General features: G+C 45.8%; 6 protein-coding genes and 1 non-coding gene across 7 annotated transcripts; 5 read left to right on the top strand and 2 right to left on the bottom strand.

Moving 5' to 3' along the window:
• Nucleotides 1-58: 58 nt before the first annotated feature.
• BDV27DRAFT_166647 (major facilitator superfamily domain-containing protein) lies at nucleotides 59-1565 on the top strand (the record flags this gene model as incomplete). The annotated part of the gene is made up of 4 exons (XM_032074248.1): nucleotides 59-297; nucleotides 360-432; nucleotides 500-1133; nucleotides 1193-1565. The coding sequence occupies exons 1-4, from the start codon at nucleotides 127-129 to the stop codon at nucleotides 1563-1565; spliced, it is 1251 nt and encodes a 416-aa protein (XP_031924870.1). The 5' UTR covers nucleotides 59-126.
• A 236-nt stretch (nucleotides 1566-1801) lies between these two features.
• Nucleotides 1802-2690, top strand: BDV27DRAFT_166649 (uncharacterized protein; the record flags this gene model as incomplete). The annotated part of the gene is made up of 3 exons (XM_032074249.1): nucleotides 1802-1890; nucleotides 1942-2569; nucleotides 2610-2690. 3 exons carry the CDS (start codon nucleotides 1802-1804, stop codon nucleotides 2688-2690), a joined length of 798 nt encoding a protein of 265 aa, XP_031924871.1.
• Nucleotides 2691-3170: 480 nt separating this feature from the next.
• Nucleotides 3171-3259, bottom strand: BDV27DRAFT_t166. The gene has a single exon. It is a non-coding gene; the product is annotated as a tRNA-Asp (tRNA).
• Nucleotides 3260-4896: 1637 nt separating this feature from the next.
• On the top strand, nucleotides 4897-7158 carry BDV27DRAFT_166651 (Arabinosidase A; the record flags this gene model as incomplete). The annotated part of the gene is made up of 7 exons (XM_032074250.1): nucleotides 4897-5040; nucleotides 5096-5610; nucleotides 5663-5746; nucleotides 5806-5915; nucleotides 5966-6117; nucleotides 6169-6660; nucleotides 6719-7158. The coding sequence occupies 7 exons, from the start codon at nucleotides 4897-4899 to the stop codon at nucleotides 7109-7111; spliced, it is 1890 nt and encodes a 629-aa protein (XP_031924872.1). The 3' UTR covers nucleotides 7112-7158.
• Nucleotides 7159-10757: 3599 nt separating this feature from the next.
• BDV27DRAFT_166653 (putative transporter) lies at nucleotides 10758-12564 on the top strand (the record flags this gene model as incomplete). Its single annotated transcript, XM_032074251.1, has 4 exons — nucleotides 10758-10874; nucleotides 10940-11015; nucleotides 11079-11389; nucleotides 11455-12564. The coding sequence occupies 4 exons, from the start codon at nucleotides 10758-10760 to the stop codon at nucleotides 12562-12564; spliced, it is 1614 nt and encodes a 537-aa protein (XP_031924873.1).
• A 580-nt stretch (nucleotides 12565-13144) lies between these two features.
• BDV27DRAFT_147521 (uncharacterized protein) lies at nucleotides 13145-13801 on the bottom strand (the record flags this gene model as incomplete). The annotated part of the gene is made up of 1 exon (XM_032070752.1): nucleotides 13145-13801. The coding sequence occupies one exon, from the start codon at nucleotides 13799-13801 to the stop codon at nucleotides 13145-13147; it is 657 nt and encodes a 218-aa protein (XP_031924874.1).
• A 1281-nt stretch (nucleotides 13802-15082) lies between these two features.
• On the top strand, nucleotides 15083-16543 carry BDV27DRAFT_160350 (cytochrome P450; the record flags this gene model as incomplete). Its single annotated transcript, XM_032073013.1, has 2 exons — nucleotides 15083-15867; nucleotides 15931-16543. The coding sequence occupies 2 exons, from the start codon at nucleotides 15083-15085 to the stop codon at nucleotides 16541-16543; spliced, it is 1398 nt and encodes a 465-aa protein (XP_031924875.1).
• Between the last annotated feature and the right edge of the window lie 493 nt (nucleotides 16544-17036).

Raw genomic sequence — 17036 nt, forward strand, 5'->3', positions numbered from 1 at the left:
AAAAAAAAAAAAAAAAAAAAAAGGAAAGGAAGAATACAGAAACTGATCTTGCGATTAGGATTGGGAGCTGGTGGTCTAGCGACCCCGTATTTCGTCAATGCCTCCAATGTCATCACGTATGTGATCATGATCGTGACATGCCCGTTATTCGCGATCGCCGGGAACAGATTCAGTCTGAAGTGGGTGTTGGTCGCCGGAACAATCGGTTATGTGCCCTACTTCGCGGCATTATACTGCAATAGTGTCTTCGGTACCCAATGGTTTTTGCTCTTTGGGTCGGTGACTTGTGGTTTCTCGGTATGCGACGATATTCGTTCTTGCTGGTTAGAGGAGATGTGTGAATGCTGATTTGTGTGTAGGGTGCTGCATTATGGGTCTCGGAGGCTGCTATTGCTGTCGGTTATCCTGAGCCTGAGAATCGCGGTACCTACAGTAAGTGCTATCTATGCTATAATCGCGACTTCCACAAAAGACACGCCCTCGCTAACTAGGCTGATAGTCAGTATCTGGATGGCGCTGAACAAGCTCGGATCGGTCATTGGAAACGCTATTCAACTCGCGCTCAATATGGACACATCCAGCAAGGGCAGCATCAGCCCTAAGACATACCTCGTTCTCATCGGACTCAGCTGCGCCGGTCTCCCCCTCGCGTTAACCGTCGCTCCCGCGCACAAGCTGATTCGCAAAGACGGAACCAAACCGACATTCAGCTCCGACGAAAATCGTATCACCCTCAAGGAAGGCCTGAAGGGATTTTGGAAAGCGACCAAGCAGAAGTACATGCTGCTTCTGATTCCGATCTTCATCACCGTGCGGTGGAGCCAAACATACCAGGGAAACTATCTGACGGAATACTTCTCCGTTCGAGGCCGGACCCTGGCTGGGTTTGTCCAAACCGTGGTCGGCATTGTCGCTACGGTGCTTTGGGGCTGGCTGTTGGATTCGCAAAAGATCTTTAGAACAAGACGGGGAACAGCGATTGCGGGTTGGATGACGATGGTAGCTGTGTTTATCCCGCAGTGGGTCTTGAATTTTGTCATGCAGACGGACCTGCAGAAGCAAAGTCCCACCCCATCCTTGGACATCTATGACCCGGGATACGGGAAGGCGATCGCGGCGTATTGTCTATTTGGGTATGTACATTCTCTGATGAAGCCAGAGAGACTCGTTACTAATGTATTGGATGATTTAGTGTTGGAAGCCAAGCATCAGTGGTATGGACGTACTGGATTCTGGGAACATATGATATCCATGTCGATGTCCTGGCATATACCACCGGGATTCTCCGTTCATTTGAGAGTCTGGGCTTTGCTATCGCATTCGGAATTGGCGCCAGCGAGAACGTCTCCCTCATGGCTAACCTCATTGTCGCGTTTGTGGTGTTCTGGGTCAGCGTACCCTTCACCACGTATGCTTCCTGGCTTGTGAAGGAGCCAAACCCGACTCTAGAGGATCCTATCAATAAGGACATCCAGGACGATCCTGAAAGAGATCTGCCGCCAAAACTGCCGCGAATACAGGAGCACGCAGATGATCTGGGCTACTATGCGGAATCACGCACCTGATGAACCTTGAGTGAGACTTGACATTAACATTTCACATTCAACATGTAATTTTACGACTTAGTTAATGATAAGAGGCCCCAACAACTAATTATTAGCATAATACAACGGAAACATTTTTTTTTTTCTACGTGGTTCACCTTAGGTGTGGGGTTGAAAAGGTCGTCTAGACAAGGTAGATGTGAATGTGTTTCTTGTGCAACACTGCTTTTGTTCATGCTATTCAGAGCTCGCGTGCCATGGAAACACTAAGTAACAACGTGGTTGCTGAAAGACACATCATCAGAAACCTATCGCCTGGGAAACATCTTCACCATGACTACCTCATGTCCACATCCACTGGCAGCTAGAACCAATCTTTTTTCACATGGCTCAGCAGCACTTGCCAACACCTGCCAACACCTGAACTTTATAGACTATCATTCAGTTCTCACAAAAAGCGAAACATGAAGCAAAGAAATGAGCCACACGTGATCTTTCACCTGGTGGAGATTCTTGAGCAGATCCTTTTGGAAACAGATGCACGAACCCTGTTGACCTCCGCCCAGCTCGTGTGTTATAAATGGCATGAGCTCATCAAGAAGTCGCCCCGTATTCAGACTACGTTGTTCTTCAACCCGTGCAGGAACCCAGATCAGCCAAGCACCAGGAACCCATCTATAAGAGAAATTATCAGCAAGTTCACTACCCTCACGGCGCAACCATGCTTGCTTCGTCCAGAGGCCAGCTGGAGGGGAATGCTACCTCAGCAGCCGCCCGTGTCGTTTATCAAGATACGTCACGCTCACTCAGAGAATCAAGATGATGTGGTAGAGATCACGCCGGTGGAGGAATTACGGATGGAACATCTTGCCGATGCGATGGGATCTTATGAGGCCAGAGTACTCTATGGGATACGGAAGTTCTCCTCTGCCCTCTTACATCGCCCAGTAAACCCGGTAATCTTGCTTAATGACGGGTCGGTTCTTGATGCAGACGAAAATTATGGGTTGTTGGTGTATGATCCTGTATACAAATCCTCGTCAATCCTCGTGGGTTGAAGGCGAGCCGATGAGTGTAATGGACATGCTGTTCAACCGGCTGGAGGGTTGTCACTCTACGGTTAAGCGTGATCCTCGACGGTGGTAGTGGTTATGATTCATGCTATATGTTGTGGGCTTTTTTTGTTTCCTTTTACTTTTTTTCTCCTAAGAGAAAAGAGGACGGAAAAATAAATGCTTCGCGTGGACTGTATGACTAGTATGAATCGTTGTTCTGTGGATCGCGAAATTTGTTTTCAGAATAGCCGCCTATACCCGTGTATTTCTAATGGCAGTTTGTCTCATGAGATGTGTGTACAAGGTCCCTGCAGTGGCAAAGAACTACCAAGACTAATGTGATGCTCTACGACAAATGTTGTGAGAAGAACAAACCCTAGATAAAGTGGTTTGAAACGATGTCATATTGTTATATAGTGACTCGTGTAGGTATTCCGCACCTATATAAAAAAAAAAAAAAAAAAAATGAGAGGAGAGAAGAAACAGCCGGAAAGAGGAGAGAAAAGAGGAGGACGGCGCAAATACAAATAAGGCCGGTTGGGGATCAGGCGAAACAACAAGAAAAAAAGATCTCCCCGACTGGGAGTCGAACCCAGGTCTCCCGCGCTTGTTCTCATTTGAGATGACAAGCGGAAATCATGACCGTTAGACCATCGAGGAATTGTTGAAGAGATAATGTCTTATTTTAATTTATATCACAAAAGTCACCAAGTTAGAGATTTCTTAATACTCACTTCACTATCTTCCGCCCTCCACTCCTAAACAATGGTCTAACACCTAGTTATTTGTATTTATTACAAACTATTATATTACTAATCTCATGTATACTATAACAGCCATTTGTGCTCTTGATATGTCGTTGTGAAATTTAGCAATAATTAAAACTACCAGTGCTGCTGTGTAGCACGCTGGAACTATATATATTTTCCTACACTATTTTCATTCACCGTTAGAATTGGCGTCACGCGTGATATGTTACAGTTATCCTCGAGCTACGATATTTATCAATCTACTACGATCGATCCGAAAGCCTTGTTAATATGTCCGTAACCAAAGGATGCGCCACGCGATGTCCATTCCAAAAGATACCATTAGTATGCATGCAACATGTTGCAGGGCCTGCACAACGGCTTTGATGTCTGTCGCCTCCCCCTTCACCCCCTGACTCGGCTCGCGAATAGCCACGAGAAGTACAGATTGGCCGATTCAGCGTACATTCAGTTCGTACATAACGTCAGCCAACATATGCTTTTCAATAGCCGAGTAAGACTTTCAAGACACGCGACTCGTAGTTTCGGCGAGATGATCGACAGGGCCACCCCGTCCCCGCCGGGGTTTTGCCCTGAGCGTCGCCCTGCAGAACCCATGCGGAGACGAATAAAGAGGGGGAATGCACAACCGACATCATCGTGCATGGACTCAGGAACTAAATTATATTATTCTCCGCCCTAAGCTGGGACCAATTTTGGTCCGATAGAGACCGAGCCAATCGCCTGTGGGTTGTGCCAAGATCCTGTAGGTGCGAAGGGGCACCGGTGCGATATTGCCCACAGCGCTTTGCTTCCTTTGGTTTGTAGTCGCGATAGTGGAGTACTGCAGAGGTTGACTTGATGCCTGACTGATGCATTATTCCGCTGGCCCTGGGAGTACCTTGTTCGGCCCACCTCGACGCCTCCTTGAGACAAGAAATCATTAGGCAGTGGTATAATAGCAGCCATAAAGCTTGTTTTGTTCTTAGAATTTGGGATGGCGGTGGGAGTGAGATTTCCTGTAGCACAGACGGTAGAAGTTATATTTCTCCGAGGTTTTACAGTGGTACCTGGCTTTGGAATCGCTCGGTACCTGAAATAACTCGCTGTCTCACTGGAAATGGACAAAGATCGACATGTCGTATGATCCACTATAGTCCATCCAGGAACTATTGGTATACCTCGTATACATCCCGGATACGTCGGTGGGCTATGCTGAGAAACCAGATTGGCCAAAGGGTTCCTCAAACCAGGTATTGTGACTGAGACTTCAGAGCGCGATAGCCTTGGCTGTCATTGTGAAATGTCGCATAGCATGTTTTTGTGTGGGTATCGCACACCACAGTTATGATCGGGCACTCCGCATTCCCCATATTCTCTCCACTCTCGGTTGAATGTCTCTATCACTCCCGTACGGCTTCCTGCCTCATTCTCCATTTTTCAAGGCCCCAGAACGGTTAATTATCTCTTCAAGGGCGCATATAAAGTCATTGAGCATGGCCGTTGAAAGATGTTCCCAGTCTCAAGTATCACACCAGGAATTGCACTATGGTGGCATTCTCTACTCTTTCGGGGCTCAGTGCCCTTCCCTTTCTGTTTTCCTTAGTCCAGCATACGTATGGCGTTTCTCTAGAAGTTTCCACAGAGAAAGGAAACTCGTCGAGCCCCATATTGTATGGTTTCATGTTCGAAGTATGCGACCCTGGCACACCGGACAATGAATATCATAGCTAATTAAACTAACCAGGACATCAACCATTCCGGAGACGGGGGTATTTATGGTCAGCTCCTACGCAATAATGGTTTGCAGGGAAGCGAACCTGACCTGACTGCGTGGGCTGCCGTCGGCGATGCCACTATCGCCGTTGACGCGCAGAACCCCTTGACCGAAGCCATCCCGCATAGTCTGAAACTTGACATCAAACAGGGTGCATCTGGTGCTGTGGGGTTCACCAACGAAGGTTACTGGGGTGTTCCAGTAGATGGAAGCGAATTCTTGAACACTTTTTGGATCAAGGGTGACTTCTCCGGCGACATCACGGTTCGACTGGTGGGCAACAACACTGGTACCGAGTATGGTTCGACGAAGATCTCGCCGTCTTCGAACTCGGGCAACTTTACCCAGGTCACAGCAAAGATCCCCACCAAGAAGGCTCCTGATGGCGCCGTTCTCTATGAGCTCACGGTTGACGGAGCGTCGATTGGTGGTTCCTCATTGAACTTCGGGCTCTTCGAGCTTTTCCCTGAGACTTACAAATCAAGGTTTGTGCCATTTTATCTGTGACATGATCACTGGTACTGATATCGTTTGTAGGTCTAATGGGCTCAAGCCTCAGGTGGCTCAGCCTTTGGCAGACATGAAGGGATCTTTCTTGCGATTCCCTGGAGGTAACAATCTGTGAGTCGTCGCCTTCCTGGCACCAGGTGCTCTGGAAAGACACGAATTAATGGATACAGTGAGGGTGCAAGTGAAGCTCGCAGGTGGAAGTGGAATGAAACGATCGGCCCCGTGGAAAACCGTCCCGGACGCCAAGGCGATTGGTCATACTACAACACAGATGGACTGGGTAAGTGCATCTCAAAGATGTTAATGAACGGAACCTAACCAGCCAATTAGGCCTTGATGAGTATTTTTACTGGTGCGAGGATATGGAACTTACCCCGGTCCTGGGTGTCTGGGCTGGCTTTGCTCTTGAGTCCGGTGGCAACACACCTATCACTGGCGACGCCCTGAAGCCTTACATCGATGATGTGCTGAATGAGCTCGAGGTATGTTCCCTACCCCATTGCTTCCAGGAACAGGCACTGACAGAATCATAGTACATCCTTGGCGACTCAAGCACGAAATATGGTTCCCTTCGTGCATCGTACGGGCGCACAGAACCCTGGAAACTTACCATGGTGGAGATCGGTAACGAGGACATGCTGGGCGGCGGCTGTGAATCCTACGTAGAGCGCTTCACTGCCTTTTACGACGCGATCCACGCTGCCTATCCGGATCTCACCATCATCGCTAGTACCGACCAATCATCTTGCCTGCCCAGCAAGTTGCCAGAAGGCGCTTGGGTGGATTACCATAACTACAACACTTCCGATAATCTCGTGGGGCTGTTCGGCCAATTTGATAATAAGGATCGATCCGTCCCATATTTCATCGGGGAGTATTCGTGCCAGCAGGACAATGACTGGCCTTTCATGCAAGGATCTGTTGCTGAGGCCGTGTACATGATCGGCATTGAGAGGAACAGCGACGTCGTCAAGATGGCGGCGTATGCTCCCCTGTTGCAATTGGTGAACTCTACCCAATGGACGGTACGTGAATCGCCCCCACGGAATAAAAGGGTAAAACGGAGAACTGACTTGACTATAGCCGAATCTCATTGCTTTCACACAGAACCCCAGCACGGTCATCGAAACTACCAGCTACTACGTGCAACAGATGTTCTCTGTGAACCGGGGAGACACTATCCATGTTGTAACTTCTGATTCTGCCTTCGGACCCGTTTATTGGGTTGCCTCCAGTGCTGGAGACACGTATTACGTCAAGTTGGCCAACTATGGAGCTGATTCCCAGGAGATCACCATGTCCATCTCCGGAAAGACGGGCGGAAAACTGACGGTTCTTGCGGACAGTGACCCGAAGGCGTTCAACTCTGATACTCAGACTCTGGTGACGCCTAGTGAGTCGGATGTGAAGGCGACGGATGGCAAATTTACTTTCACGCTGCCGGCTTGGTCGGTGGGTGTTCTTGCTGCTAATTGAGTACGGGGGCAAATGGAATAAAGTATATCTGAATGTTAATCCTTTCCTTTTGCATGTCTCGTATTTGTCTTGAACCTTGGCGGATGTTATTAGCCTAGTTTATGCTCGTATGGCGGACTAAACCGATGTTCCGGACAATGCCTTTTTTTTTTTTTTTTTTTTTTTGAGGGGGGGCTCTCTCTTTCTTCTTACCGAATCCTCAGCGGTTTACATTAAAGCCACGCACTTATTTAGTAGTGCTCTCTAGAGTACAACATATACTATTCAGTGTATTCTATAATGTATTGATTTTTTCTTTGCTAAAGTATAGAGCTTATAGCTAAATACGGATCTTAATATAGTGCTAGTAGATTAGGAAATAAATACACATTGTCGGCTAATGCGGGCTCCGATATGATGTAGCCCGAGTCATAAAATTGTGGCCCTTGTGGCCTATCACAAGATCAGTTGTACTACGCCAATTATGGTGTTGTGGCCTATAGTAAAAAGTGTGGCCAAACATTACAATATATATCTTACTCAAATATATAATATAATATTCTTGTTCACCAATTTTACTATAATATAACTATTTAACATTGTTGTTCTATTATCAATCTATCCATTTTGCGGGCAAAATAGTAACAGGTTTAGATTTACTTTCTCTAGAATCTGCTGAAACACGTGTTGATGGTAGTTCTCTGGTTCAAGATATAAGAGAATTTGTCTTTTCTAGAACTGTCTAATTTTCAAAAGAAAATATATCTCAGGTGAATCTTCCTGGGCTTTAACAGTATCCGCTCTTCTCGCCTTCTATAGTAACAAGTAAGTATTTAACAAGTGGGACTTCCTTTGGTCAACCAATACTTAGCTATTCTGTGTCGCTTAATAGCCTGTCAGCTATGCTCCAAGGAGTAGCGATCTCTAGCGAGTCACCATTCAGATCACCTTTGGATTAGTCTTCATCTCTAGACAATCCTGCACTGCCAGGAATCGGTAAGTTAGACAGTCCGTATTATATAATTTGTCTAAGAATCTTAGTATTTAAAATTATTCTATTTATTATCGCCTGGTATCTTTGATATATAGAAAATCAATATTCTATATAATTATTGTTTTGACATAAAATCTTTTTGAAGGCTCCCTAAACTAATAAGATAAAGATACAAGGGTAAAATATTAATATTTATATTTGAAAATATAGCAGTGAGATTATCTTTTTTAATTTAGACAGGGCCCGGTCTCTATCAAAAAAGCAGCTGGTAGGTGGATGTATTAACCCCAACAGACATCAGAGTCTAACCAGCTTAGACGACATACTACCTGAGGCCCAAACAGATCACTTGGCAGGATATAGCTGCTCGATATAATTCCTAAACAATTAACACGAACCTCGATACTCGAACAGGGGATGTAGCAGTATTCCCCCGCTGCTAGGATATACGGATAGATCAGGCCTTTCGATTTCCAGGCTACAATGTTTTATAAATGTGTCAACCTCATTTCAGAAAGTCGAGCGTTGCTCATCTTTGTCATCTTCTAGTCATTCATTATATTTCTTTTCCAAATATAGATCTCGTTTGTTCTTCTATATAAATTGTAAAGTGAGAAGCAGGAGTCAAGGTTACACAGGATACGTCCTGGTCCAATCCGGACTTAAAACTCACTAATCATCCCTCAGCGCAGACTGGCTGGACTGCATCTGAGGAAAGGAACAGAAATAGGTCATGTTACAATGCTACACGGCTTTTATTGCGACACCAGCACATTATGACAAATTGGGTATTACAGAGCTCTGGCTATGCCATCATCTCTAGTCCACAACTGAGCGCTGTAGAAAAAAAAATAAATAAAAAAAGAACTTGCACAAAATCCCCGGATTGCTAAGAAACACTCCTCCCATGGAAGACAGTTGGGCATTGTTGGCCCAGATACTGGCTGGTCACTCTACCCCGGTTACCTCTTTCGCGTTCTCCCTAGATAGCCTCTAGCTCGATCGACAAGGCTGTCAAGCTCTGGGACGCCACAATGGGGTGATTATCGGAAGAAACTGGCTAGCTACCCTGATCTGATCAGCTTCGCCATATTCTCTCCAGACGGGAAGCAGGTCGCCTCTGGCTTGATGGGCAGGACCGTCAGGCTTTGGGACATTAACAAATCCCTGAAAGACTTAAATATATCTTGGGCACACTTTGGCCAGTCGCTTGAAGTTCCATTCAGGGCAGGAAGTCATCAAACCTCCCAGAGACAGCCGATATCTTGCAACGAGAATTGGTACAAACAAGTTCGCGGACCCTGCAGCTAAGCAGACGGCTCTCCTTGAGTTAGAACAGGATCTCTGTCAAAAATTAGTGGAGTTTGCCTCTCATTCGGATACTACAAGATCTTCTATCCAAGTCCTGTGAGACCTGCCTTACATACCGAGACCCAGCCCAGTGTGGCGTTGCAGTTGTATGGAATGATACTGCTGTTTTGCTAATCATACTGGGTGCGCTTCGGGCCACCTATGCAATACAGAGCTATTAGAAGATAGTCTCGTTCCTCAATTAACTTGCGATTGATGATTTCCAAAGGAACCAGACGATCATATGCAAGGATGAAGCTCGTGTGGAAGTATGAAGCTGTGTGATGGGTAGGGATGTAGTCAATGTTCCCGCTGCAAGATCGTGAATGTACTCGGGATTATCGTGCCTTTCATAACGGCTTTAACAACCTAGGAAATGATGGTGACCTGGCTACGTTCGCAGCAGGATAAGAGCTGTAGGGGCTACAGATCAATTGATTGGTATCTGTCCGATGTTGGCACTGAATACGGCTTGCACATGTGTCATTCTTATGGGATACTGAAAAAAAACCTGAAAGTAATTGAGGCCAATCTATTCAAAATTCTAGGGGTCTGGCCTCTCCCACAGTGTTGTCTTGTGAAATATCTGTACCATAATTCTCCACTCAGTCCGAAGAAAAAATGCTGGCCATCTAAGCAGCAAACTGAAGGTATCAATGAGTCCCTCACAAGGTCCCCGAGTATTTTATGCATAAGTCACGGAAGTGCTTCCTGAAACAGGTTACCAAACTAGGTTTGAGGGTGAAGATCTTCCAAGACCAAGTAGATCGCCACACCCTCCTCTCAGGTCAAAGATAAGCAATAAATTAAAATCCCGATGCACCTCACTGGGCTACATGATTGGCTGAATTCAAACGGGGAGCACTTCCCTGATACGGAGGGCGACTGTATCATTTTCTTTTCCACATATCGGGCAATATATCCTTCAAATAGGACCAGCTCCTTAAGGTCTTCCTCTTCCGGCATTCACCTTTAATCACTCTACCGAAAATTCCCGGCCTGCCGCCTAGGATATGTAACATCCTTTTCCGATTGAAGATCCTGATTCTTCACAGTACTTTCTTCAAACCCCTTACAGCCATTTAATTACGGTCATGCGTACAGCCCCTTGCATCGAACAAAGCCAGAAGATAGACTTAAATTAAATCATTCCAGCAATATCTGCATTCCTCAGGATTAAGACATGCAACATTATTTGGCATACTTCCGGTAACATTCCATCTGCAAACAACATATCCAAGGGTATGCCACATAATGACGCCGAACAACACGACGTGTTCTGACCAAGGCATATACGTCGACTTTGAGGGGAACTTGATAGATATGCAAGACCAGCAGGATATAGTCCTCGACAAAAGATTTCGGCTAACATTTGCAATCCTGGCTGTGGTCTCTTTACTAGTCGCTTTAGATGGGTCGTCGATTTCTGTCGCGTTGCCTGTAAGTGATGCTTCCGATCTCGCGCGTGAAAATGGGAAAACATTATATCGCTCATACTACTTCAGATTGTCGCAAAGAAGTTGAATGGGACGGCTATCGAGGCCTTCTGGGTAGGGACATCCTTTTTGCTCTGCTCTACAGGTCAGCAACTCTAAAATAGCCGGATTATGCCACGTTTTCCGGTGCTAATGGAACATACTACAGTATTCCAACCATGCTTCGGCTCCCTTTCCAACAGTTTTGGCAGAAAGCCTCTGATGACTCTTGCATTGTTGTTTTTTCTTGTCGGGGCTATTGTTGCGGGTGCATCTAACGAATTCATGTACCTAATACTTGGCCGTTCACTTCAAGGTGTAGGTGGTGGAGGAATAGTGACTCTTATTGAGATAGTTATCACTGACTTAGTTCCACTGCGACTCCGCGGTCAGTATTTTGGTTTTATCGCCACCATGCTTAGCATCGGCGCTGTCATGGGACCAATCTTAGGGGGAGGCTTTTCGCAGAACGTTAGCTGGGTCTGTATATCCCCCCCGAAGGATTTGGATTTGCCAGACAACTGATACTCCCGTCCTTAATTCAGAGATGGATATTTTACATTAACCTTCCCTTCGCTGGGTTGGCTCTGTTCATGATTCCGGTGACTCTCAAGGGCAATCACAACAGTGCCCCACTAAAAGACAAGCTACAACGCATCGACTATATTGGTGCCCTTTTATTCATCGCAAGTACAACAATTTGTCTCATGCCCATAACGTGGGGGGGTGTCGTTTATGCCTGGGGCGCCGTGCAGACATTCTGTCCGTTGGTTCTTGGAGCCACTGGGGTTGCCGTGTTTGCTCTCTATGAAGCATACGTAGCCTCGAGCCCGATTATCCCTAAGGTAATCTTCGCCTCCGCCACTGCAATCGTCAATTTCATCGGCGTAGCGTCCCATGGCCTCATTCTTTGGTGCCTCCTGTACTACTTCCCATTCTATTTCGAAGCCGTCAAGGGCTACAGTCCCATTCTAGCAGGCGTGGCCCTTCTTCCTATCACGTTTACCGTGTCACCGAGCGCGATTATAGTTGGCCTGATGATCACCAAAACAGGGAGATATGCATGGGCGATCTGGTCTGGCTGGGCATTGGCATGCCTGGGCCTAGGCCTTCTCTGCCTGCTGAAGACCCACACAGGCGTTGGCGGCTGGGTTTGCTTGATGCTTGTACCTGGGACAGGCCTGGGCTTTCTGTTCCCTGCCGTCATCTACGCGATCCAGGCCTCGGCGAAGCCCAAACATCTTGCGATGGCGGTTGCCATGTGCAGTTTTTTTCGATCACTGGGGCAATGCCTCGGGGTGGCTGTAGGTGGCGTGGTGTTTCAAAATCGAATGCGTGCTATTCTGGAAGGGCACCCGGTCTTAGCACCGCATGCAGCGGAATATAGTAAGGATGCCGCGGAATTGGTGGAAATACTTAGAGTTATGTCGGATGTGCCGCAGAAGGAGGCTCTCAGAGCCGCATATACGGATAGCTTGCGATATGTGTGGATTTTTTGTGGTGCTCTAGCGGGGGCCAGCCTACTTCTAAGTATTCTAACAAAGGACTATCGTTTTGAGGAGACGGAAGAGGTACAAGTCGCAGTGAGGGTCCAATCTGAAGGCCAGACAGCCTCCTACGAGGCAAAACATGCGAGCCAGGGTACAGATATATAATCAGCAATGTCGAGACAGTTGTATGATTAGGGTGTTTTCAATATAGAAACAGCTGCGCAAACACGGAGCATTCCCAGGTTTCCTATTCTCAAGAAAAGCATATAGAGTTTTAAAAGGCGAAGGCACATGTATGGAATTGAATGGGCGACTATGAACCCACTTGTATCTTTCTTTGCCAGAAGTCACCAAGGATAAAATCATCAAAAAGGAAGCGTTGTGTACCATACAGCCACACATAACAGAAAATGACATTGAATAGAGGGGTCGCAAATGGATGCTTTCTAAAACAAAGGCCGTAAATCACCGAGTGAACCGTGATTCCTATTGCTTGAAAGACGAAGAAGATGAAATGAAACGACGGATTGTAGGTGCCGATAATCATGCACGAGCCACATAGGTGCATTATTCCAGACAATGTAAAGCCAAGAAACAGGCGCACAATACGTATAAGTATTCTGTTTTTCAACCCAGTTGTCAAAAACTCAGGAATTGATCGGAAGCCGTAGGAAAAGTAGTCATGCCATGACTCAGTCCAAAAGCCTATTCAACATTAGTGCTGCAAGCTTTTGAGTGTTGCAACTTAGTAGTGCTTACCAACAATTCCTTTTCTAAGAATGGCACTTAGAGAACCCCAAGGACTGGGGTACGCCCACGGGACACCGTATAGCCCAATATATGGCGAGACATCGCATAACGAGGTTAGGATAATCAAACTAGTGTTGAACATATCTATCGAAGCCATAGTCGTCGTGAGAGAAGTAAACATTGCCCAGGATCGTATCAGGAAATCGTAAAATAGGTCTTTCTTAACATCCTTGGTCTCGCTTGAATAGTACGACTTGATTTGCGGGAAAGCATTGGTCTGACAAAAATAGACCCAGAGGACTTCGAGAGTTAAACGGGCCAACACCTTACGGATATATCCGTTGGACATTAACAGGGCCGCTGCTTTCGGTTTTCCTCCTTTCGCTGTTATTTCTGGACCACGTACAGTTGAACACGCCTCATTCATGGCGTTATTGATAGGCAAGGGAAGATCATAGCTGCCCTGGCGGTAATTCCACCCGATACCTCTCAGACTTACGAGTAAGTCAAGAGTCCATAGGAACCGCTGCCAGGATACCTTCTGTGGAAATGCCTGCCATATGAGATAGGGGCCCCGAGATGAGGTAGCTTGCGAGACTAGCACAGTCCTACAGAATTGCTGGCTCGGGTTATGAATCACAATTAACACCATTGCCCAAACCACAAACCATGCCTCGAATAGACCCAAAGTATAGCCTACCACACTGCGTTCGAACCGTTGCGAGTGTATCACGGCCCCAGATATCAATGCGACGACAGCAGTTGTCTCATAACGCGTGTATTTGTTCCGATAAAAGATAGAAGGGAAGTTAAGTGCTAGGAGAATAATGATGGGGTTGAGGATGACGGACCATTTTGAATCAAGAAAGTATAGCATAGCCATAGCGATATAGTATGTCTGAAGTGATCACACAATAAATTTCAGTCAGAGTCACTAGAAGCCACAGTCCATGTAGAAAAGAATTCACCCGCTTAGTAGTCTTAGTATCGTGGGGAGATCACCATTCTTCTGCAGTTCACGTTGCTTTTGATCAACATCATGTTACATTACTATGCACAATAAACTTTTGTGATCCTTCACAAGATCGACAGGAATAGAGATTTAAGATCCACATACCATTGGATGACCATAATTTATTGGCCCACCCCTTGCCTCAACACAATTACTGGTGACCAGTACATGAATTTCTCGTTATAGTAAGGTTATTAAAAAAATATTGATGATACGGAAGATGTAGATAAATATGAACCCATATCAAATTAAATGGGGAGTATTGAAACACGTACAGAGCCTGTATGCCAAATAAGTTATTCGTTCAAACCAAATTTGATCTTCCATCTCTGACATGGATGCTAAATGTACACTATTACCTGCTTTTTCCCTAATAATGAGTATTTCCTGCAAGGGAGGAATGTATGACCGAACTCCTGGCTCTTCGGCTCTTAGATATTGCCTTGAATACTCTCACCGTTACTCTCAGCGAGCGTAAGGATTCCTCATGTTGGCCCCGCTTTATCCTGGTTCATATGTGTTTAATGGGAGTGTTAAAGCAGTTAGCATAGGATAACTGATATATCTCAGACAGCTTCAGCTCTTCTGACGCCTTCCTCGTTATCATACGAAATTCTCGGAACACAATAAGCATGTTTAAACCTTTAGGCGCGCAGGTGATAGGTGCTGCACTTATAACCACAGGTGTAGTCCGCTTATTGGCAAGGCTTTTCAATATAGGTTTTTTCACCGACCCTTGGATACTGTCGGTTGTATGCCTTTTAAGCTGCTGGGGAATTTCTCTTTGGATCATCTCCAGTTGGTACTCATCTACTATTTTCAGAGAAGTACCACGACCACCGGTGAGACCCAGTGACATGTCTTGCGAATTATTATAGCTGATATATACAATATAAGGGTGGAAGTCTTTTGTTCGGTCATATGTTTCAAAGTTTCCGTGAGCCGATCGGAGAACCACTGCTAGAATGGTCTCAATCAATACCAAATGATGGCCTTATCCATTTACATCTTTCTGTCGGGTCGCACGCACTACTGCTTACAGACCCAGAATCCTTAGCCGATGTGCTAATACATCACGCCTACGATTATGAGAAGCCAGGGTTCTTGCGACGCCACCTACGCCACGCCCTCGGAGAAGGACTAGTTGTCGAGAGAGGAGAAGCACATAAAAAGAAGCGAAAGCTTCTTATGCCGGCCTTCCAACAACAACGTCTCTATAACATGAACCCAATTATCCTATCAACAGCAGACTTACTCGTGAAACAGCTAAGAGCAACTATTCCTAGCATCGTTTCATCTGAGCTACACTCTAAGAATATGGTTGATATCAAACCCTGGATGTCGCGTGCTGCTCTGGACATAGCGGGCCATTTTATCTTAAGCCACGATTTTCGAACTATATATGAAAATCGGGCATTCTACAACGCTTGGCACGTTATTGAAAAAGGAAGCACCTTATCTCAGCTCATATGGCAGGGATTCTCTCCAGAATTGATAAAGAGATTATGTCCGACATCGCAGGACAAACAGATTGCCTCCGCTGGGATTTATATTCGTGATACTGTATCTAGGATCGTGGATGAGAGGCTTGAACAGTATAAGCGATTGGACAAGCTTCCCGGGGACGTTCTTAGCCAAATGATAACTACAGGTGAATTTACCAGGGAGGAATGCATAGAGCAGGCTGTCTTTGGAATAGGTGCTGCGTATGTATATAAACCTTCTGCACAAAAAAATCATCGAATACTGAGGCTAGTCATTCATTACAGGTTCGATACGACTGCGAATATCCTGTCGTGGGCACTGTATCATATTGCAAAACACCCACAGCTCCAAGCCACTCTTAGAGCGGAAGTAAAACGTGGCTACGAAATGAATGTCCCATCTGAAGACATTCATCGAAGTATGTCTTTATTGACCGCTGTCATACTAGAAGCCAGCCGACTACACCCTCCCATCCCGGTTACAGTGCGCAAAGCTGTTCGAGACTCGAGTATAAAAAATCAGTTTGTGCCTGCAGGGACATGCATTATCATTTCACCTTATGTGGCTAACCGGTCTTCCAAGCTATGGGGAATTGAGGCTGAACAGTTCTCTCCTGAGCGATGGTTAAGTGGTCGTATCAGGGATGGGCCATCGGACAATATAGAGTCGCCAAGCTCTCCGTACGCATATCTTACCTTTCTACATGGACCTCGGAGCTGTCCTGGGCGGTCGCTAGCTATGATGGAAATGTGTATAATTATCTCATCTATTGTTACAGTATTCAAGCTTACGGCCCAGCAAGAAAACGAGCCTGAAACAAGAGGGTTTTTGTCGGCTTCCCCCAAGGACGGCATTCACATAGGGCTGTCCAAGCTAAATGAAGATATACATATTTGAAGAGATGGTCAATATTGGTCTTGCGAGGGGCAGTGCCCTAAATTTCAGAAGATTTCTGTGCTGTAGTCAAACGAGGGTATAGAACTACTGAGTAAAGCTTTTATCCCAATATCCCAATATCGACTGTAAACAAAGTGCTAAGTTACGGGAACAGCTAACCCACATTCTCTATACGAGACAATCTTTGCTTTTTTTTTTTTTTTTTTTGCATTATATATGTTTCCCATTTTTCCAATAACAGTCGCCCATCATGCATGTTTGCTCAGGCAAGCATAGAAGAGGGCAGGGCTCCTTAGAACAACGAAAGAACACTGTTACATTATAAGTGTGTAACATTGATTAAACAAATTCTTTTGATTTTTGGCACTGTTATTGCTGTTTATCACCAGAAACACTCAGCATCAGAAGTCATTGCAATCCCTTAGTAATGCAGCTATTTCACGATATTTTTCTCGCTAAGTTTACTTCGCTAAAGCTACTGTCATCGGTTGTA

The sequence above is a fragment of the Aspergillus caelatus genome (assembly GCF_009193585.1).
Source record: "Aspergillus caelatus strain CBS 763.97 unplaced genomic scaffold BDV27scaffold_161, whole genome shotgun sequence".
In the NCBI taxonomy this organism is placed as follows: Eukaryota; Fungi; Ascomycota; class Eurotiomycetes; order Eurotiales; family Aspergillaceae; genus Aspergillus; species Aspergillus caelatus.